At 42.4% G+C, this 24,306-nt stretch overlaps 1 protein-coding gene across 1 annotated transcript in view; it reads right to left on the reverse strand.

The window, feature by feature from the left end:
- SFXN5 (sideroflexin 5) overlaps positions 1–23,040 on the reverse strand; it is a 91,920-nt gene extending 68,880 nt beyond the window's left edge. Inside the window, exons 1-3 of the mRNA XM_009879852.1 lie at positions 22,999–23,040; positions 21,002–21,070; positions 9,347–9,424 (exon numbers count right to left, since the gene is read on the reverse strand). Coding sequence (XP_009878154.1) covers positions 9,347–9,424; positions 21,002–21,070; positions 22,999–23,040 — 189 coding nt within the window. The remainder of the gene's footprint in view (positions 1–9,346; positions 9,425–21,001; positions 21,071–22,998) is intronic.
- Between the last annotated feature and the right edge of the window lie 1,266 nt (positions 23,041–24,306).

The raw sequence follows: 24,306 nt of genomic DNA on the forward strand, positions 1-24,306 counted from the left end.
AAGAGTGAGAAGTCACAACTGACACACCACAGTTCATGCTCCGCCAACGCTCGCAGGAAGGGGCTGGCTGGAGAATAGCAAGTGTCTGTCTCCAAGGGACAATTTCAAAAAGCTGCATTTTTTCTCTCACTACAGATCATTCAGTTTGGGTTTAATTTTTTTTTTTTTTTACTCCAACCACCCCCTTATGCTGAAGGGGTGAAGCTTTCAGGGTGGAGTTTCTAAGGGTACAAAATAGGGTAACAGAACTGTCTCACTGCTATCTTGATTTCTAACAGATAGATATTCACTCATCTTAACATGCATGTGTAAGTAAACACACAGTCAAATGAACAGACAGATTTCCAGCAGTAAATCTAGGGACCTGTGTTGGACTAGATGACCTCCTGAGTTCCTCTCGAACCTGAATTAGCCTACGATCCTATGGCAGACAAAGAGGAAGATCTGGATGGACCAGAAAGCTAAACACCTTGTGTCTCAGAGCTACAAGAATTTTAGCCAGCAAATGATCCACAGCTCAAAATGTTTAGTTTTGATCTTATGAAATCTGGATTAATTTCCTACCACCATCACAGACTTATCTCACCTTCAGCAGCTCAAGCTGGTGTATGTTGTGTATGTCACCACAGCCTCAACATCCCTCCCCATCTTAGGTGTGCACGCCATGCTGTACAGGCAACATAGGACAGACAGAAAATATAGGGAGCTTCTCAAGTCAAAAAGTGAAATATTTTGGGAGTGGAGGAAGGGAGCTTTAGTTTTTATTAAGATCAGCTCTCTGAACCAGCTGTGCCAGTGCAAGCGAGCAAGGAGGTGGGAACACATGGCCGGGAGGAGAGGAGGCAGAGACATGGCAGTGCTGACTTCGATCAGCTCACGCTGCCATGGCATCACACTTTCCCTTGCAATATTCTGGGCACAGAACAAATTTGTATCAGTTCACATACAAAGTTCAGGGAATAAATTTAATAGGTACCATCTTTATTGTGGGTGCACGTTTAAGGACAGAGTCAGCTCCCGTAAGACTAACGGCTGCATGTACACAAAGGTTGCATTTAGTTAATTATACACGTTTTCAAACATCTTATTGGCCCCATGCTGGCATTAAAAAATAAAAACGTTGCACAGAAAAAGCATCACTCACTTGAGAGTCCTTGTTCAATGCACACGAAGCGCCCTCAGACACTTCTGCTATTCTGTGGCTCTTTACCTCTCTCTGCTGGCAGGACCATAGGGAGAAGCCCAGGGTGCCAGTCTGAGATCAGGACAGAAGGGACAGAGGGGAGGTAGAGGAGGACAATGAACCTTCATCGCCGTATTTCTTAGACCGTATTCTACTTCTTGTTTAGATACTAAGCTTTTAGAACAGAGTGGTATGAATCTACAAATGGGGCAAATCAAGGTTCTGAGCCCAACTTGCTCATCAGCCTAATACCGCTCCAAATATTGAACAGCAGCCGCCTAGGCTGCTACTGTTCAATGTTTGGACCGATATTAGGCTGATAGCTCAGCAGCTATTTCTACTCCAATTTCAAAGGCAAAAATGATTCAGCACACAACGGAAAGTGTAGTTCAAGCATGGAATTACTGCAGGGAATTTTAGCAAAGAAAATAAAAGTATAAAGCATTTTGGGGAAAGAGCTGAAAGAAAAGAGCAGCCTGAAGTTCATAATGAAATCTCCCCAGCACTGATACCTTACTGCAGTCCTTCCAAGGCAGATCTTCCGTGCCTGAATGCTGTTGCCCACCTCCAACATTCATCAGCCTTTAAAAGGGGTTTTCAGACACGCACATTTCTGCAGCACTGAGCACAAAAATCACACAGTAAAAAGCAGCTGTGTCTTAAACAGGAGTGATTTAAATCTCTCCGTATCTGATAGCCGCCGAGTGCTGCTTCTCTTAACTTTTACCACTGCTGACATGCCAGCATCAATCTGTTCCTCCAATCTGTGCTGGTCTGTTGGACAGGTTGGGAAAGGGACTCACACACAGAGGACACAGATGCAATCCTACAAATTAGTGAAAGAAGCCTGAGGATAAAGGACAAAAGCCACATCATTATGCCCTGCAGTTGGTACAGCCTTTTGATTTGAGGCTAAACCTCAGCACCGACACTCCCAAGCTAGAGAAAACCTCCGCTTTTAAGCAAGCTGGCCCTCCGCCCTTGTTTATCAGGCTGATATTTTACAGCCCTTGTTTTTATAGGAGAAAGTATTCCCTCAAATGAAACCTTTTTACTCCAGCGGAGGTTCCCTCCAGGAGGCAGTTTGAGGAATTGCCTGCCCTGTTTAGAATTGGATATGTTACAGTCTATACCTTCTGCTGCAAATTGGCTCCTAGTGCACTTGTGTGTGTCATTTTCACCTACCCACTCGCAGATCGCACCAGCCACCGGAGCTTCGTGCGAAGGGCCGGATTCTGCCAACCCTGGGAGCTGCCGGCAGAAACCGTCATTAAAAATGGCTTGCAGCAGTGGGCCTTTTAACACATTTCTCTCTCGCCATGGAGCGGTCTGTAAGGAATGCAAGCTAAAAAGGTTGCTTAAATATAATGAAAGATCACTTAAATGAGGAGCACAGAGCGCAAAGAACATACAAGATGAAGAAACCCTCATAGAAGGACAATAATACAACAGTACCTATGAAGCCAGAAAAGACAGGACACAAATGACAATGGAACCAGTTTCTCCCATCAACATGAATCCTATACTTTTCCTTCCTCCTCTTCCTGCCCCTTCTAAGGATCCTACTACTCTTCACTTCCTACAGGACCAGGAGGTGAAAGGGGATACACACCATCAGATGACATGCTGGCATTTCAAATGCACTTACCTTCTGCAGATGGAGCCAAATGAAGGACATGGATGGATGCAGTCCCCAAACAGAACCAAGCAATAGGAAGTTTACTAAACTCACCAGTTCTCTTGAAGTTTTCAGAGCAAAAATTTGTACTTCTAAACCATTATAAGAAACAGCTGTTTCTTCCACCAAACATTTCTGGATCCGTGGAGTTAAATCAGCAACCACCCAAAATCCCCCACCAGGGGACCAAACCTCCCCAAAGCCTTTAGGGAGTTTGTTATCCAAGCACGTTCTCCAATCCTGTTAAAACACCTAACCCAAACGACCAAGAGAACAGAAATATACCCCAAATAGTTTTATTACCAAGAAAACCTTTTTGTTTACAGAAGAACTATGAAATCACAAGAGCCTGTCAGAGAGGGGGCTTAATTACAGTGTGGGGTATTTCCACTACACAGAACGTTTTTGGTTGGTGGGATTTTAATAAGTGGAATGTGAAACACAATTTCTTATCTAATAAAAAAAAAAAAAGTCTGTCTCTTAAATATTCAAAGAAGAAGTCGGGTAAACAAGCTAAGCTGAAGAAGTGGAGACCAGAGTGTGTTTCCTTGCTCCAATACATAGCACTGAATAAATACTTACCAAGCAGCTATTCAGCCTGTTTTGCTGAGTACATAATTGATACACCTATGATAAAAATAATGTTTTTTAAACATTTTTCTAATGTAGGAAAAAATCCTCTCGTTTCCCTCAATAAAAAGCTATCAGGAGTCTAGTAGCTATTGACAGTTAAGAGATCAATTCTTCGTTTTTGCTAATGACATCCAAGAAATAGGTTTTTACCGCCTTGAGTTAATGGTCATTTTCCCAAGTGGTGAAACCATTCCAGTTCAAGAGCAAGTACAAGAACTACCGGATGAGTGTGAGAAAACTGAAAGTGGGAGAGATGTAGGTGTTGGCAGTGTTGCTGTCCATGAATCATCTCAAAGAGATTAACTGGAGCAAAGCAGCATTTATTCTGGAAACTGGCTTAGAGATGGTCATGGGGAACTGGAGCAAAGTACGACTATGGCTCTTCAAAATTTTTTTTCTAGATGATTATGGCACTTCAAAGGTTTTTTTTCTTTAGATAGTCCACAATTGTTCCATTTCAGCTCATTTTGAAAAATCTGCTCTGAAAATGCAGAAGAGAAAGACTCGTTCTACAAGAACCCTGTCAAGAAGATAAGTGTGGAGGATATACTTGATGTTACATAGCTTTAGGCTTTTATATTTTCCATTTTTCATGTGGTGAAACCATTTCAGCAAGCGATATGGATTGTGCTGAGCTGTTGTTATGCTTTCAGCTACTGCCTGCCATCCTTCATGAGAACCATGAATTTCTGAATGAGGGGAAAAAAAAAAAAAAAAAGGAATTTGAACATTGTCAAACGCGCCATACCACAAAAGTGGATCAGTCAGGAGATTAGTGAAACAGCTCTGTCAAAACAACTTGTCTTCTTGATCTCAAAGCTGATATTTGGGGGGGGGTGTTGGGTTCTTAGAAAGCTAGTGCATTAAAACTCTGCCCAAACTGTTATTTTTGAAGACTTCTAAGGTGATCATGATTTTAATTCTGATTATGGAGCCTAGAAGACCATTCAGGCATCTCTTCTACATACATGCCATATCTAATCCACACCTGAAAAGCCTGTTATAAGGGTAGCAATTGCCTCTCTAAGGGGTTCTAGAAACCAAATCTGAATCAGCTCTTAAACAAAGAAGATAAAGTTGAGTCCTTCTCTTTTGAGCATCACATGAAGACCTACCCAGCCTTTTTAACGAGTAATAATAGCAAATTAGACTCTCAGACACAATTGCATTACCACATCAGACAAGCCAAGTCATTACTCCAGTATACACTTTTTGCCCACAGTGAACACGAGGTGATTAACTCTGTTCACAGTCAGAGGGGTAAAAAAAAAAAAAAAAATCAGTAAAAAAAAAAAAACAAATTACCTCTCATCTGCTGGTCTTCTGCCAGCATGTGGCAACTTCATCAGTGCATCAGAGGTGTGTGTGACACTCAGTTATCAGCTACGCAAAACATCAGACAGCTCAGTATTTTATTCCAACATCAACCCATGCATGCAAGCCACAAAGTGGGCACCTCTCCAGAGCTACATTGAATCCCCTTCCCAAATTAGCACCAGAACAACTGCAAATTGTTAATGCCTTGTAGCCAGAGTCCATCTTGCTGATAGCGGTGCACAGAAAAGCCGCAAAAATGATAAAACTTAGCTTGAGGAAAACAAAGACATATTCTCCAGGCATTTTTGGTTCACCAGTAGAAAATTTGGGGTGATATCTATGCAAGTGAGATGCTTCCCCTCCCCCAAAGCAATCAACCAGCACATCGTATGTTCTGCAAATGCACCAGTAATTAATGAGACACTTACAGCTGTATATATCTGGCACACTCTTATTTAATTCAGCACTGGCAAGCTTGCCAGCTACCCAGATCTCCCTGCACGCTCCCCTCCACCTTTCTGCCCTTGGGATTAAAAAATAACTGATACCCAGAGTGCAAGTTTCATGGCATACACTGAGAACTGCATCCAGTGAAAGCAACCACAGCCCCGTTTCCATCAGATTTAATGCTACCGTGTTCCTCTCGGTCTCAGCGAAGGAGAGGAGAGTATTTGGCTAATCAATATGAGAAGTACCCAACGCCTGATGTCACCACAACCCTAGCATTCAACGAAACCCCACTTTCATACAGATCATCTGGGCCTTTCAGTTCTTTAGTAGAAATGGTCATCACTGGCAAAGCTGAAAGTTCAGTGTTATTTTGTGACTGCAGCACAGCAGTAAACACAAAGGCAGAATGACACCACATGAACTGCATGACAAGAAGATGTCCCAGGGGATGGAAACAACTAATGCCAATAAAAAACTACAAAGATCACCTTTGGTGCAAAGAGAAAAGCACACAAGAATATCCACATGAGCGACGATTAACAAAGTTCTCAATTCCACAGCTTAAAACTGCAAAGTAACGCCCTCCTACAGGAGAAGTTTGTTTCTAAATTGGTGGCTCTGCTTAAAAAGATGAAGATACTCACCCATTTGGTAATAATGCTCTCACAAGAGATAATCAACAACCACATTGTGAAGATTTTCACCTGCTTCACTGCAACCATGTGCAGGCTATTCAAGTCCACTGAAGAGCACACTTGAGAGAATCATAGAATGGTTTAGATTGGAAAGGACCTTGAAGATCATCAAGTTCCAACCCCCTGCCATAGGCAGGGACAACTCTCCCAAATACAAATATAAATACAAAACTTTTTTACTGGAATAAGTGAAAAAGAATCAAAGTTCAAGAAATTTTGCACAGAAGTCATTAACAAGAACAGCCTTTTAGAAGCCCTTTTTATTATTTAGAGAGTTTAAATCCTACAAGTACAGAAAAGGTGCAATGTGCTAAGCAGGAGAGGGAAAATGGGAGACACTAAGACCTTTATCATCATGATAAGATGGTAGGCGCAACAGCAACTCTCTCAGCCTCTCCTCATAGGAGAGGTGCTTCAGCTCTCAGATCATCCTCGTGGCCCTCCTCTGGACACGCTCCAGCAGATCCACGTCCTTCTTATGTTGGGGACTCCAGAGCTGGATGCAGTACTCCAGGTGGGGTACTCACAAGAGTGGAGTAGAGGGGCAGAATCACCTCCCTTGACCTGCTGGCCACACTTCTTTTGATGCAGCCCAGGATACAGTTTGCCTTCTGGGCTGCGATCGCACATTGCTGGCTCATGCTGAGCTTCTCATCGATCAGCACACCCAGGTCCTTCTCCTCAGGGCTGCTCTCCAGCCATTCCCCGCCGAGCCTGTACTTGTGCTTGGGATTGCCCCGACCCAGATGTAGGACCTTGCACTTGGCCTTGTTGAACTGCATGAGGTTGGCTTGGGCCCACCTCTCCAGCCTGCCAGGTCCCTCTGGATGGCATCCCTCCCCTCTAGCGTGTCTACCTCGCCAAACAGCTTGGTATCATCGGCAAACTTGCGGAGAAGAAGAGCATTCAGACAAAAGGGACTCAGGGTTTTCAGGCATCCCTTGAGGAACATCACCATCATGGCCCATGAGCTGGCCAGGCCATCATGCCCCGCTGAGAAGCTCCCAATTAACCCAGTCAGAAGTTTCCATTCACCTTCACCCAGATGGATCACAAGAGTGCCAAACAGCATTTGATGCTTTTATTGCCCAATTTACCTCCTGTTTCATTACAACCATCCGGCTCCAGGAGTAAAGGAGGACTGATACCTGCTGGCTTCACGGATCCTTTCTCCAGCTTAACACGGCAGCTTCAGCTACTTCACAATCCTGGTTGCTCCCTTCCCCCTGCAGCCCGGGCACACTGATTGTTACCTGCTTTCATGTCCCTTCCATCTTTACCCTTTTTAGAGTGGTTGTGGTATCCTGGGTGAAGATTCAAGTCTCACAGACTTGCTGGGATCTACCCAGAGCTTGCTCACCTCTCCCTGTGGTTTGGTTTAATTAATGCAGCAAAGCATAGTTAAATACAATAACAAGCACATGCTGCAATTCCACCCCAGGCTCCTCCTGGGAGAGCTGCTTTATCCTACAGTCAGCAAAACTACATAAGCCCCTCTAACATAATTGACACTGTGATCAAAGTGAACCGTGTCAAGATTTTACTACAAAAAAAAAATATTATTTTTTACACCGACATATTAACATTTCTCTATGAAAGGCATTTTTGGCAACATTTTCTCTGTCCTCCTCCACCCCATACCTTTATTTTACACTTAAACCCCTCCAACTTCCATAACAAGGGTCACTTACGCATACATTGTCATGACTGAGGGAAACAAGAAATGCGATACTTTTGTTTGCTCTCCCTCTCTCAATGCAGTTCTGAATGAACTCTTGAGTATATCCTGGTTTTGTCACTACGTAAATCCAAAATGTAGGTCAAAAGTCTGTGTGGTTTGCCACAGCAAATGACTTGTATTTCATCTGCCTGAAGGCAGATGGGAACTGAGTCATCTGCTGCTGCATCATTCTCTGCTTTTCTCCTTTCCTCAACCCTGGTTTCTTTTTCCTTACCATCAGATTATGGTTGAAAGAATGCAGTGACATCAAAAGACCAGGAAAGCAATGCCTTGTACTGCATATCATGCAGGGAGGGGATATTTCCCATTTATTTTTTGTTGAAGCCATGCCTCTTTCCCAACACAGCACCTACCACACAAGTAGCCACTTTCTAAAGTGAACGTAAATTTTAATTTTCTTCATTTACCAACTACACTTGCCTTTCATGAGAAGAAATTATCACACATGAACAGGAAAAAATATAAAAGAAGTTATTTGACCTACGGGGCGTGGGAGAAGAGCACACTACCATTTCCATCACTGTTTACTTGGGAGGTGCAGTGGTCCTTTGGCACGGCCACTTCTTAGAGCTCCTGAAGCAGGACTGCCAATCAATTCATGCTGTTCTCTATATTACATTAAATTACATAGGACTGAAGTCTTTCGTGCTAGATGCATAAACACACACAGCCAAAAAGCCCCTGTGTTGGTGTTATGGTCAAGTGTCTGCACATGGACAGATAAGGAAAAGAGTTTGAGATAATACCCACAGGAAAAAAAAAAAATCGGTGATTTTTGTTTCTTACTACTGATTTGGAGGTAAAAGGCTCAAAAAGCAGTACAGCCCCTCTGCGATACTCATCTCTGCTTTCACAAATTTTATGCATTTATATAGATGAACATCAGACAAAAGTCCAGAAAAACAGGACTGAAAGGGTCTTGGAGAGATTACCCAGCCCATCCCAAAGCAGAATCAAGTTCTACCAAAAATGACCCTTTTCTCAGTAACTGCCTAAACCCTGCTAAGGCCTTCTCATCAGTGGGGTTTACACAACCTCCTCCAGCTTCCATCCCAACAGTAGGCACATCACCCAGCAAAAAGTACCACTACTGATGGTATCATCTACAACGTGAGGACATCCAGGGCATCATACGTAGCCCAAACATTTATTTCAGTGAAGAAATCGCAATTATTATAACCAACAGGAACACAGTAAGATGCATCACAGCTGCTGGCACAAGAACCCACAGGACTGACAGCAAAGTTTCCTTCAGCTAAAAAAATAAAATTACTTTTATTTTAATTGTACAAGCACACTTTGCAATGGAAAGGGAAGCAACAGTGTTGACCAAAGGCAATTGATAACTCTGCAAGTCAAAAACCACAAACTTTCTACTTATTCTAAATAAAAAACGTGTATGTTTGTATTGCAAGCCTCTTGCTATCACTTCTGCTCAGCAACATTTATAAAGTGGGAACTTCAGAACAACCTAAATTCACTATAACTCACAGACAGCTGAGCTGAAAGGGACCAGAAGCAACATTGCAGAAGTCAGCAATCAACTGAACAGCGCCGGTACAGGATGTTACCAACAGAAATACCACCAATGCCACCTCATCCTTCCCACTTTGGACCGTAGAAATTTAATGAAGTCTTTTTCCTCTTACCTCTTTGTTGGTGACTCCTGGGGGCAAAGTCCCATGCTTGTAATCCTCCAACAACTGCACAGCTTCCTTCAGACGACTCTGCAAATAAAACAGCAGCACGGTCTACAATGCTTGTCCTGCACTGAATTGTTTTATTGAAGGCAATGAATTTGACTAATAGAATTATATCTTCTTTCATGCAAACCTTACGATGGGTGCTTTTACCCATAAAGGAAATACCCATAAAAGGAAAAAGGATGCATGGGCACTTGTTCTGCTAGTTGGCACAGCCATGTTTTGTATCTAACTACAGAAGTGATATAAAGGAAAAAGCAAAAGAGAAAATACAAAAAAACCTCCTCCTCGCAATGCATCTGTAGAAAACATCATAAAAACCTGAGAGTCTTCAGTGTGGTACCAGAGACGTGATAAATCTTGGGAGATTAATGAGTTGTTGCTTCAAGGTAGAAAATAGCTTAAGACAAAATGGATACGTTCAGGTGTAATGTGGAATACCCATCTAAAACATTGGTATCGCTCCATGCCAACTCTCAGATTAGAATCTCCCAGTGATGTCTACAGGGAAATGCTTAGATTGAAGACATGACTTTGCTCCCACACCCTCTCCCAGTACATGTGCTGGGGTGGTACAGCTGAAGGGAAGAGCAAGGTAGTAGCCTGCACGTATTAAGCATCACCACGAAGAACCCAGTGCCCACTAAAAAGTTACAATGCAGTAAGTTTTAGCCCGATCTCAGCACAGCCAGATAAAGAAGAGCAGCTCCACTGAACCTAGCCTTTAATGGCACGCAAAGCAACATTAACAGCACCACTTTGTAATTGCGGACTTAAGTTCAAGTCGAGTTAATTTACCTGTAATACATTGACATTTTCATATACTTCAGACAGATCTCAGAGTGCCACTACGCTGAACCACTGACCTGTGCTGCTTTTTTATGGTGCCTGTTATGCACTCATTCAGACAGGGTTTTCGCAACCGCTTATGTTCTCTCTAAAAATACCAAAGTCAGTCATCAGTGCAGTTAAAGTTAGAATGCGACTATCACTAGCGATTCAAATACATGCATGTGTAAATAAAGATCTTCCTCACACTGTGATAAAATAGAAGAATAAATACGTTTCATGTGTTCAAGAGATCACAAGAGCATTAAGCCATGCTACCAGCCTGTCAGAATCATCAATTTACTCCCAGAACAGTTATTCATATATAGAGACATATAAAAAAGTGTTTTGCAGTTGAAGCAGTGAAAGTTTATATATACATAAAATAATTTCAAGAACTACATATAATAGTTTCAAGAAATACATATATTGCATGTATACATATGTACTATATTATATAAAGTATGTATATATATACTCTATTTAATATATATATTTCTTGAAATAAATAAAAAAAAGAAAACACAGGGCAGAAGTAGACAGGTAGAAAGATTCTTTGGTTAGTCCAAGGTAAAAAGGAACAAGTGAAGATATAAAGAGCAGCTTTGGTGGTGTTAAATCTGCTTATCCGAGCCTGCAGAAAGCACCAGATCACCAAGTAATGGCTCCCAAATATTTGAAGCCAAACAAATCACTCAGCTAAACAATTTCAAAAGCCTCCTGCAGGTTATCTGTCATCCAGATGAGTAACACTGACTTCGGTTTGACATTTCTGCACTAGCTCTGTTGTTTTGGCAGCTGTTCTAATATTAGTGCTGGAGGACATTTCATAAATACAGAATATATTGTCTAAAATAACATGTAGTGCAATGGTGGCTCATCTAAAGCCCTGTGGTTTCAGTGTAATCGTGTCAAGGCTCTTGGTCGTCACTGCAAGCTCCACTCCCACAACCCTCCTGCAAATAAGGCGAGCGTCCCTGAGCTCATTACGAGCTCGCATCCATGGGATCGGTTGCAGGGAAATTACTTTTCTCCCTTTCATGCAAACATCAAAGAGTACTTTGTTGTTTCCTTGGAAGCGCCAGCAGTTACGCCAACCTGAAAGCAGCAATTAATGAATGACTATTGTCCTTAAAACATTCAACACACAGGACATATGGAATAGTGGCAATTCCTTCGCTTTGCAGAGCAAGTGGGTTGGGATCAGATCCACGACCATTTTTACACTGGCTGAGCTCATATCATCAGCACCACATTATTTCCAGCCCTCGTATTTCATATATTTTATGTATTCTTACATGATTAGCAGCTACTCAGCAGAAGTGCAGAGTCTGTACAAAGACACCAAACAAGGCTTAGCATCAGACAGGAACAAACTCTGCAAAAAAACCCTATATATTTTTGGAAAAATGTGGGCTCAGAGATGGGGCTTGTTTGTGTTGGGTGCTAAAGCCGAGGTCAGTGCTGCCAGCTGAAGCTCCCGGCCCTGCATCACTACACACACATAACAAGTGATAAATTTTCTGTTTTCTGCCCTATTTCTGGGTGTGTTGTCCTGAAACTGGCTCCCTCTGACTCAGCCCGTCCCATGCTCCGTGCCTGACATGCCCTTGTGGAAAGAGCTGCCAATCATCCTTCTCACATTTTGCTGAGCCTTTTGCTTGGGACCTCCCAGAGCTCCTGTGGATTTCTCCTACCAGATGGGGCTTAGGTCCACTTGCAGATTCTGGCATCACTCTCGACTGCTGGCACGTTCATTCGCCATTGTGAAAGGGACTAGACTATATAGAGAGCATGAAAAATCTCAAAGAAAGATAGTTATGGCCAAGACTGGACTAGATTTTAGTGGTAGGTGCAAGCACTTTCTTTTGTTCTTGTATTCCCATTTTACTGGGGCATTGCGAAATTCAGAAAGCTATAGTTATCAGTTTTTATGGATTTTACAAAGAGTATCGAAGATGAAGGACGATCGAGTGCGTTCATGAGTCTCCCCTCCTTCGTCAAAGGCTAGGCAATCACCCATTTCACCTCAAAAGCTGGCTGTGGAAACACTCTGACTTGCTCCAAAAATCAGACAATGACTCAATGCATAAAAGCTTTTGTTACTGGTTCAGAAAAAACATCCACCCAACTCAAACTTTCTCCAATAGTGGCCACAAGCAGCTGCACAGGGAAAAGCAAGAAGGTGGCAAGCAGAAATAATGGCTCCCCTAAGCACCTTCCCAGCCTCCCACTGCTTTCAGCCAAGGCTGATGAGGTTTCTGTGGATTTAGTGATCTCCAGTGGATTTCTCCTCCAGCTGCTTGCTCTGTATCCCCTTGAACCAAAAGGCCACCATCCAAGTAGACATAGCAGACAAGCTGTATATAGCGACAAAAATTTGTCTTAACTCTTAGCCCCCTTCCCGTATGCATACGTAAGCTAAATCGGTCTTAAATTTTAAAGTTATCTTAATAAAAATAATATGCAAGTGATAGAGTGAACACGTGAGTCCTTTCCTGGAAGGAGCTTGCATTCTTTAGGAGCATAAGGAAGTGCATCCAGAATACTTCAATGGATATGGCCAGTGAATGGTCATACTCTTCCACGTCTATCCAATACCCCAGGCTGAGAAATGAGTCCTTATTATTTAAGCCAAGTCCTCTTGACATTGGACAAAAAGGAAGAGTTATGAATTAGGATGAAGTTTTCTGGTGATACAGTACTGGGTGATGTACTGTTCCTCCAGAAAGACTGAGGATCAAATACAGGAGAAAAGCTGACCTTGAGAAATGGGCACATGGGATGAAAACCAACAGCACGGACACATGGCCATGCTCTTCTGAGCAGACTCAAATTTCTGCAAGACTCTCAGGGCTCTGTAGCTGGAATGACCAACTACAAGAAAGACCAGTTAAGAACTACAAGAAAGACCAGTTAAGAGTGTTGGTTGATCACTGTAAAACTATGAGGCACTGCAGGCATGAGAAACAAATAGGATTTTTAGGCTGTTTTAGGCATTTCCAACCTGTGAAGAAAAGTAGTAATACAAGATCACAACAGGACTTGAGCTTCTTGAAGTTGCTCTTGATAGCTCCTTGCCCTGTTGGGCCTCATGGTTGTTTAAAAGTATCATATTAGGAAAAAGCTATTACCTACCATGAATATCAATAAAATATAATTGTATAATATTGTAGACAGCCCGATACTCCAGAGGTGAAAAGCCAGACAGCTGAATGACTCATGACTGCAGAACCAGTGAAGACAACCCTTCTTGTCTCCAAAGCTAGAAAATAACCCAGGAGTGCCAGCACAACGTTCTGGAGAGCCATTTGTGCTCATTATTGGTATGTGTTTTTGTCACTGAAATTACCTACACTGTGTGTCTTGCAAATTATCTCCACAGAACAGCATGTAACTCTGAATGAAAAACTGGAAGTAATAGATGAATGGGTCTGTGTTCTATTTTTTTTCCCCTTCTCTTGAGGAAATCTTAGTAGTTACTATAACAACCCTGGCCAGATCCCATCTTGTTTAGTATGGTAACAAACAGAAAACAAAAAAGCCCGATTTTGCTTTTAAAATTGCAGTCTTCATGAATTTCCTCTTTCAGCTCTATGGGGAGAGAGGGGAACTTTCTCAAAAGAAAAGAGTCCTAGACCAACACTGCTGATGGCTCCTGAGATTGACAAAAGAGTGATACAGAAAGTGAACAGAAGTGTTAAACTTAAGGACCACTTTAAGATGACATCTTTCACATGGCTTGGAGGCGTTCAGGAGCTTTAGCGAATGACCCACAGCCTCAAAATTTTGTTTGTGAAAGTACACGGTTGCTTTTTATCCCTTCTAGAAAAGTGAAGCACGCTTTTTTAATCAGAGCCTCCAAAAAAAATAGGAAATAACTTTACAGCGTGCAACAGCTCCAAATGCCAACCAGCTCCACTCCCTGGCTTTTAGCACGATACAGCATTATTATGATAGCTGATAACATCTAAGATTACACTTCATTTCCATTTCAACAGGGAAAAAAAGAGGTCTGTCTACAAGGTTGTGCTACTGATTCAATATTTATTGTTGCTTGATTTCTCTACTGTTATCTGTAGGAAGAAGTGTCACTTGAGTTTTTACAGCATCCCTTAAAAAAAAAAAAAATGCAACCACAGCTTTTACTAGTACGTATAATTTCTTTCATACCCCTTTTCTCGTAAAAACTAGAGCACTTCTAGTGGTGGATGATGGGGTCTCAGCTCTCACAATAGGGTGCTAGACAGACCATCTGCACCCGGAGGATGTTCTTACAAACCTAAGCCCAGAAGCAGTGCCAGGGATCTACCATGCTCAGCAATTTAGAAGCACGAACTCCACATTTGGTGCTCCACCACAGCAGCCTAAGCCACGGCCACTTGGGAAACACTACCCAACAACAACAAATCTTTGGGAAAAGGCTCAATCATTGCCTCGTGCTGAACACAGCTGGAAAACACCCAGTTTTTGAACTACAGCTCAGTTCACTAAGCCCATGAGAGGTATGCAATGGGCTACCACTGATCCGTGAGCCTGGATTTTATGGTTATGGCTGTGCTATTAAACAAGTTGGAGCACGGGAATGAGCCTGCATAGCATGATCTCTGGCACAGTTTTGATACAGACCATCCAGCCCTCTGCCAAGTGATTCCTGGTCACAGTTTGCCAGTTAGTATGGGCCAGGACAGCTGCCAGCAGGCATCTTTTGGAGAGTGCTCAGCAGCATGGCACAAGCCACATCAGCTGGCTGCATGGCCAAAACCCAGTAGCTGACTCAGTTTGGTTGAACTGCTTAGATTTAACCCGTAGGGTTTAGTGCAAAGAGCTAATATAACCTGTTCTGCCCTGACTCAGGCCAACAGCTCCCTACAACTACCTGAAAGGAGGTTGTAGAGGGGCAGGCGTTGGCCTCTTCTCACAAGTTATAACCAATAGGACAAGAGGAAATGGCGCCAAGTTGCACCAGGGGTGGTTTAGGTTAGACATTAGGAAAAACTTCTACATTGAAAGGGTTATCAAGGACTGGAACAGGCTGCCCAGGGAAGTGGTTGAATCGCCATCCTTGGATGTGTTTAAAAGCTGTCTAGATATGGTGCTCAGGGACATGGTTTAGAAGTGGGCCTGGTGGAGTTAGATAATGGTTGGACTTGATGATCTTAAAGGTCTTTTCCAGCCATAATGATTCTATGATTTTAACAGGCATTGACTCAGAAGGTCATTCCCTGGAACACACTTGCAGGACTACCTATTTCAGTCTTTGTAGAAAGAGCTGCTGAAGAATCACATTATTAGGGGCTCCTCCAAAGAAAGGAAGAGAGAGAACAAAACCAGAGATGCCAGCAGAACAGTATCCCACATCACACTGAGCTGATAGTCACCTTCAGGCATCTTTCGTTGGCACCGGAGTCCCTCACAGCCATCACTCCAACACCCTGGCGGGATAGAGGACAACTGCATTGGGTCCCATAGACGACTACACACATATACGTGCATCAGACACCTCCTTGGAGCACGGGAGCTCTTGTACTGATTTTTCACCTTGTCCTCCTTGCTCAAGGGCACACTGTTTCTGCCTTGAAGATCTGTGCCTTGTCTTCTCTTGGATCTCAAGTGATGCGTACACATGGCTTAGAGCTGCCTCCAGAAACCCATATGTGCACATACAGACCGTAATAACAGTCATTATGCCAGTAGCACTACAACATGACTGTTACAGAATCAACAGAAAACGAGTCAAGTTTTGCGTTCAAGGCTTTTAAGAGAAAATACACTGATGGGACAGGGCACACTGAAACAGTTTGCATCTCCCTCTGCTCATACAGGGCTTGTATCAGGGTTTTGATGCTGCATTAGCCCAGTGATGATCTGGTGTGTAACGTGTGAGATTCGCTGGTTTCAGGTTTGGACCTACGATGACTTACTGGCACATGATCCAAACCAAGAGTCTTCTGGCCACCGGCACCACAAATTTGATGTGGGATATGGAAATCCAGCTGTGCTCTGCCATCAGCAACTCAACAGTTTCCGATTTTGTCTCACTACTCTACGGATGATACATACGGCAGACTTGACTCCAGCTGGCCCTATTGTATTGGATCTACAGCGACAGACAACAGGAGCCAGAAACTTTTTGTTCAAGTAGAGCCAGCAGATGTGACACTGAATAAACACAGACAGTCAATCTGCTGAGTAAGAAGGTATCGTTCATATAAATAACATACATCTAATCCTGCTTCCATTTTAAACCCAAATATGGGAATGCAAGATGCTCAGCGCTCTCTAGATTTATGCTTTGAACAATGAGATAGAGCAAAAGCAGATAACACACAGCCCCTCTGAGCTCAGTTTAATTCTTATTTCACTTTTCCTTTGAATTATTTTCAGATCCACCACTTTCTCCACGAAGAGCTTCCCACAGAGCGTTAACAGTCTGTCCAGACTAATGTCAGATGGGACAAGTTAGCCTTATAAAAATATCTGCTGGTCCCTACTGCTTCTCCCAATGGACCTTAATTACAGAGCAATTAAAAGTATTACTCCAATCATTTTAACCTCACACATTTTGAAAATAGGCATTACACCCACTGAGGGGTTTCTCGTGGTCTCAGCGACAGGACTCGGCGGGTTTGACCTCTGAAATGACACATTTCTTGCTTATTGGAAAAGTTTGCAAATTTGCAGCTGCCAAAAAAATTATTTCATTAGAAAGCCAGTAATTATATGAATTAGCACACAAGAAAACCTGCCCTTTAGAGGTTACATGCAATATTGGCACAAGGTCAGAGCCTTGTTTCAATACCTTATGCACTCAGAAAACAAGTAAAATTGGTAGGTAAGTTTGATACAGATAATTATTCTACCAGAACCCACTAAACATAAAACTGGAGCAGCTGGCTTCCAACTACCCCTGTCACATGCCTTGCACAAGCACACGCTTTCTTTTTGAGACATCACAGACTGCAAAGTATGGCTATAACACAATCCAGTACTCAGTATGCATCCCTTGAGATTAATGCTCAAGAACCTCTAAAAGACAAGGAAGTTTTTAATTGTGTTAAGAATTTGCTTTATTGAAAAAAATAAATGAGTAAGAGAGGACTGTTACTGAGACTAATTATACTTGATATCACTGTGCTTCGCTTCCCCCACTCAGAGGGATCACTTCATCCTTCCTCAAAACACAGCCACCAGTAGGATGCAATGATGTAACACACAGGAATTATAAAAAAGGATGTAGAAAAAAAAAATATTATTACATTTCCCAGCACTTTCCATGGGATCAACCTCCATTCTCATTACAGACTCATTTATCTACTTTTTTTTTTTTTTTTATTTGATAGAGAGCTCCTCCAAGACAAACAGCAATTTATTTGTTCCCCAAGAACCCCGGGCCTGAAAGATGCAGCCATCTGTCAGTGGGAAAGAGCTCTCTGTAAACAGCTGCTTTCTCATCAAACCCTTTCTAGATCTTAATTTGTCACCTAAATTATCAAATGAAACCAAACAGCCTTTAGCTACAGGGATATAGAAAGTATTTTAAAGCACACATCAGATACACAGAGAACAGCAAGGAGGTCAATCAACAAAGCACTTTTATGGTCTGAGAAGTGCTTCCCGTGAGCCCAGGTGTTCGTATCTCTTTTGCCAGGAGACTTTTCCAGGGAAAGAAGTAGAAGGTGTACTGAAGCATCATTATCGTATAAATCAAATTCCCAAAGAAAATGGACAGAGGGTATTTCCTTCCTTGGACAGCCACCAAGCCATTCCTGAAGACCATGAAGTTCAGACCTATTCTTATTAGGCACTACAGAAGGACATCAAACTTCCCTCTTTTGTTGAGGTTCAGTCTGGGGTCCAGAACTGCTTGAGGCACTGAGACCTTGACAGCAGTCTCCAGGATAAAAATGAGCCACTCTGATTTTGCCCACCCTCTCCACCCCGAGGTCTCCCCTTAGGAGAACCTTGTCAAAAGCTGTCTGGAAAAATTAAGTTACACCAGCTGACTACTCTGTACCCCCAACCTTACCAACCTCTTCAAAAAAACTTCTAACAATCTGAAAAGAGGACAACGGGAAAGTAGAAAAGCAGGTGGCTGAGCCACAGCAGGGATCATCTCATAGTTCAGAGCAGGTACCCAATTCAGATAGCTTACCCAAAGGTCTAGACACCCTCTATGTTCAATGGAGCATGACAAATAAGTTAATTGCCCTCAAGGGTAGAAGATATTCAGCTCTGTAAAACGTAAGAAAGAAATTCACAAAGGAGGGGAAAAGTGAACCTTTCAGGAACCTAAAATACCTGTTCTGGAACCAGACTTGCTTACTGCTGGAGGTAACAAAACAAGTAAACAGAATTAGAGGTTTTGGATACACAGTGAAACCAGACTGAGTTATAAGGCTCAATTTAAATTGCTTCATTATACTACCACAACCATAGTGTGAAAGTGCTTACCTCATCCCAAATATGAACAAAATGCATTCTCCCTGAACCTGTTTTATAACCGCAAAAACTAAAATTGCTAACTCGATTGAGTTCACTAATACCCCCAACACTTTGGAAATACACAAGAAGTAGGTTTGGGAAGTCTGTCTTTTTTCTGTATTAATGCCGTTGTAAAAACGAATAGTTTGGTCTTGCATTATGCACAGTGGGTTACCCTGCTTAAAAAAATTAAACTACTTATATACACACACGCTATAGGCCTAAATGGAGATTGAGAAAGGTGATTATTATTATTAGAACATGGAAACATTCCCAAAGGAAGAGAAATTTTAAACAGAACTGGATAGATGATCTCCACCCAACAGAATTTTCCCCCAAAAAGAGGAAAACAAAATAAACAGAGGCACAACAAAACCCCCCAAAAAGATGAGCAGAATCACCTGTTTCTTTTTTCCTACCATAAGAAGTTCTCTTCCAAGTGACCTCAACTCAGGACCTCCTGGTGTAGCTGCCTGGAGCCCAGGACCCGTGTTTATGTTCATATATCCCAAGCACATCCTGTCCCAGACATCAGGCCCCAGAGCAGTAAGCTGGAAAGTGCACACCCTTATGGAAACCTACCAAATATCAACTCTGCAAATATTGCTAGTGCAAATTAGCCTGATTAGAGAGGGGTGTTTCAATGTTTGTCTGGATCCATATATTTCTGAGCCTCAGTTTCCCCACTGTCTTTAGGTGTTTAATTAGCATTCTCAGCGCATTACAAAAACGGCCAAAGACATCCTTCCTTGTACAACATCCCATTCCCTTTTGCAGGCGAAGTATCCTCTCCTTCCCTCCAAAAATTATCACTAGGTAGTGAAGGCCCTTTGCATCAGTTTATGAATTTCAAAATCAAAATTATGAAAATAGAGAGAGAGCGCTCACAAACTACATACAATGGCTTCTGCATCACCACAAATGCACACCGGAGGATTCCCCATGCTGTTAAACACACTGCAATATGCATTGTGTTGCACTTAACACTAAATCTCTGCTAAGGTAAGAACAGCACCAAGCCTTTAAGGGGTAATATAGTTTTCATTCAGACATACATGCTTACCTCCTCTTTAAATAGCAGCTTTAGCACCTGCAAAGTGCACTGCATCCTCAGGTAATATTGTGATTTCCACTCCCTTTTATCATAACACAATGGCTAACAGTCTCTTTGGAATTGCAACGTACTTTTGCTAGCAGGTTATGTCTCTAGGCTGAGCTCCGTATCACGGTCGGTGGCTTTTGAAAATTGATCTCAAACTTGATCTGAAACTGTCCTTTTACATGAGAAAGTATAATCTTCAATGTGATGGTGTAAGAACAGCTGCTTTATTGTCTGCTGTTCTCTTGGGGACACATACAAAAGGTACTAAAAATTAACAACTTATGTTTTTCAAAAAAATCTAGTTGATTTAGAAGGAAAAGATTATTTAAAGTTGCATCAGGTCTTTTCCACCTCCTCCATCACAGTGTGTAAGGAACTGGACTCAGTTCACCACTAGCTACAGTAAGCAGTTCCATTCCCTGTGTTTTCAGGATTGTTTGCACATGTTTTCATCTTACACTACTACACCTCAAAAACAAGTTAAATAGAGAAAAGAAACAAGAAAAAAGAAAAGGCAGCTGCCCTTCACTGAAAGCAAAATCCTAAGTTTTCCAGCCAACAGGCAGAATTTAAGATGATCAGTAAAAATACTTCTTCGAAAGGATTCCCCACAACTATTAGCTCAGTATTTTATGAAAGCAGGGAAATGCAGTAATGCTGGACAACACTAAATGAAACATAAATGGACCAGAAACCCAAAAGCCTGTTACAAACAGGGTAATAAGTAAGGAAAAACTAGAACCCCTTGCTCAGAAAAGGTCTTCTTGAGTGCAGCCACTGAAAAACTGTGGTGCGAGCCCACCCAGATCATACTGCAGCTCATTTCCTCCACTAATTTCCTCCATTAATATTTGCTCTCTCGTCTACTCTTCTGCATTTTTTTCTTGCATGAATTTTCCTTCTGAGAAGGCGGCATCACTGGCAAGTTTGACTGAAACCAGTTCTCAGTTCTGACCAGTTACTAGAGGGAGATGCGAGACTGACAGATGTGGACTCACTGATGTCCAATAAAGAGTGAGTTTCTGCTACAGATTTAACAAAGCTCAGTTAGGCAATCAATCAACTGTGAGACACAAATCCACTGGAAACTCGGCTTCATTACTTCTGCTGTTCACAGAAGAAATTGTTTTTAATCCAAACCTGTCTAATAAAGAGTACTTTCAGAAAACAAGGTGCGTATACATTACCTCAGTAACGAAGAGAGTGCGCGGATCAATGATGTCCAAGAAGTGCCTGAATCTGCCATAAAATGAAGTCTGAAAGACAGGAAAAAAAACAAAATGCGTTCAGTTCGAAACTGCTGCAGAGAAAGGTTTCATTTCCCCTGCAAACTAAGTAGCAACTAAAAAGAAATCACATAGAAGCTATTCACTGGTAATTTGTGATAGAAAGCCTGAAAGGACCCTGCTAATAGTGTTGCTATTAACAGGATACCAATATAGATGCTTCAATAAAGGGATACTATGAAGCTGCTAAAATATCCTTTACTTTTTCCCCAAAATTCCCAGGAGATGTCTCAGGCCACAAAAACCCAACAGTGCCACTCTAGACCTCCCATGCTGAGCGATGCTGTCGAAGGAATTCCCAGCCTGCAATGTTTTTAACACCGTCCCTATGTTGTTTGTCCTCATTCCCACTAGCACCCATCTCACAGGACCAGAAGCACCACAGGGTCCCTGATCTGGGGGAAGAGACTAGTGTGAAGAAACTCCTGCACCCATATACTGCTGGAAAAAAAAAGGTATGTGAAATTATATTTTCAAATGCTCTAAAGAGTTTAAAGTCTCAACAAGGGACCAAGTAGTTTTCTCCTTGATGAGAAGAATGAGAAAGGTAAAAGATGAGACAAAGTACAAACCCAGTTTTATGTCTTACATTTACTGCAGAATTGTTCAGGCACTAAACCAGGGCTGGGTTTCATTGTGTCAGTCCCTACACAAACACAGAACAGAAGATGGACTGTGAACCTTAACGTATGCAAAAGAAACCATAACTTTATGGTTTGGGCTTGTTCTTAGTTGCAGATTTGGAAAAATCCAATCTAGATGTGCACATATAGGCATAATGCTGTGCAAAACCTGGTGAAGATGCCTTTGTCGGGAGCAGCAAAAGTGTCTAAAGGACCAGAAAGGGATCTAGAGAACTGGGAACAGAGCCTGAAAGAAAGCAGAAGGTATCTGTGAAATAGGCTGGAGAGATCATGGACAGCTCCAAAGGAAAAGAGAGCAGTTTTGACTCAGTATTCAGGTGGGAGGGATTTAAAAAAAAAAAAAAATTTAGGCAAGCCCAAAGCACCAGATCATGAAATATTGACATATTAAGAGCACTCAGCATCCTTGTACATCATCACACAAACATCGGTCTGCAGTCTTTTATCAGGATGCAGATGTATGCCAAGTGCCGGAGCTGCCTTAGTGCAGCCTCAACTCTCATCTGGACATCAGCAAGGCGAAAAGGACATGGGGCTGCCTGGTCCAGGGGCTGCTCTTTCTCCTGTGGCTTCTCCCCAGCAGAATTTTTACCAGGAATATGCAGCCCATCACAGATACAGAAAGGACACAGATCACAGACCTCCACGTGCTCTTGAATATTGGGACCCCTTTGCCCTGGATGCTCTACAGCCACGTGCCGGCAAATCTCTTTTTGCATTTGTAATGCAGAAGCATGCTATAAATAAAGGGCTGGAATATAGATAAAGCAGCGAGAATGGCATTTAATCACAGCCTGGCATAATTTTATGAAACATGCTGGTTCTTCTCTGCTGAATCCATCGAGCACAGAGAAATACCAATAATACTGCCCACTTACTCAGGCAGAAATCCCTCTCTAATGGCAGTTTCCAGCAACACTGCTGTCCACCACCTTACATTGCAACACCACGTTCTCAGCTGCTTACAAGACTCACTGCTGTTATTTTTCCATGTTCTGCACTAAAAAAAGAAAAACCCACAACTAAACAAAATAGCTTCACATAACTTCAGAAAAAAAAGCCCAGTGGTTTTTAATTAGCATTGATTTAATTAACACTAATTCTGGTACTTTCTAGCTTTTGCGAGCTTGACATTTTTCTGCCTTACTTTTATTTCCAATATAGAGATCTCTGCAGATGTCACTGTCCTCCACATCACTACTGCCCAATGCTTGCCCATGGTGCAGGGAGTGACATGACTAACACATGACTCACTTGGTCCCTCGTCATGTTATCCTCAGTGCTCCCACGTACCATCGTCCCTCTCCCACTGCCCATCCTTCTGCACTTGCTCAACACCGAACAGCCGTAAGAGAATTCAGAGCAGTTCTGAGTACATGGTTTAAACAAGAACAGAAGGGGAGGATTTTTAAATTTGTGGCCTCGACTTTTCACTGCATTTATCATTGTGATATGCATTTCGCAGTGAGAAAAGACAATATTAAATAGAATTAAATACAGCATCAGTATTTTACACCCACTTTACAAATGTATAAAGCACAAGGAAGGGGGAATGAGACCATAAGTTCAAATGTGCATGATTTAAATGTTATTTAGAAGTACGGATTTAAATTTGCAAAGCTGCAGAGGCTCTCAGGAAGCCAGCCCTGTAGCCCAGGGTCATTGTTGGTTTGATTTGGGTACCCTGCTGGCGTCCTGGTCTGATCTTTGCCTGGTGCAACCTCAGCGACACCCAGCTAAGGGCACATTTCAGCAGCTCAAACCCATCCTGCCACAATCCTGTTCCCACCCCCACTCCTCCTCTCCTGCCCTGTGCCAGTGCTAACGCTCTCCCAATGCTGCAACCGTCTGATTGGGGAGCTAAGAGTGCCAAAAGCCGAATCCTTAAATGAGGGATTCATTTTCAGGTGGTGGTGTTGCCTGAACCCATTCCTTTTGTGGTCAGACAAGCCCCAGGGCAAGGGACGGACCATTCAAGCAGGGTCAGGACAACAGCCCTGACTCGGGCTCCCATGGAACTGCACAGTAAGGCCCAGAGCAAAAAAAAAAAAAAAAATAAAAAAGCCAACTCTATCACGCAGAGCTGCTGACCATTTCTTCAAATGTTTATGGCCAACATTCGTATCTTTAAGTACACATACACACAGAATCAACCAGAAATGCTGCAACCCAGTAAGGGAAGAAGTGCTTTTCCAGCCTCATGAAACTTAGAAGATCTGTATGAAGAAGTCTTGGGGCTTTCTGAAGGCTTTCTCCAAGAAGCAAAATTGCTTTATCCTCCTAGCCTTCTTCCAGGAAAAATAAAAGTCTGAATATACAGGCTAGGCTAGGAACCAAACATGAACAAGCAGCAGGCACTGTGCTATGGCCTTGCTAGGAGATGATGGCCAAAGAGTCCTTTTCTCAGATACCATAAGGCACTTCATGGTGCAAGGTCACCTAGGGCCAACTACTTGTCTGCCAGCAGACAGGACTATTTCAGTGCTCACTTCTTCCATCCCCACTTTTAAAAAAAAAAAAAAAAAAATTAATTACCCTCTTGCTACTGCTACTTCAAAGAAA

This window comes from Charadrius vociferus, unplaced genomic scaffold (genome assembly GCF_000708025.1).
Source record: "Charadrius vociferus isolate BGI_N301 unplaced genomic scaffold, ASM70802v2 scaffold502, whole genome shotgun sequence".
In the NCBI taxonomy this organism is placed as follows: domain Eukaryota; kingdom Metazoa; phylum Chordata; class Aves; order Charadriiformes; family Charadriidae; genus Charadrius; species Charadrius vociferus.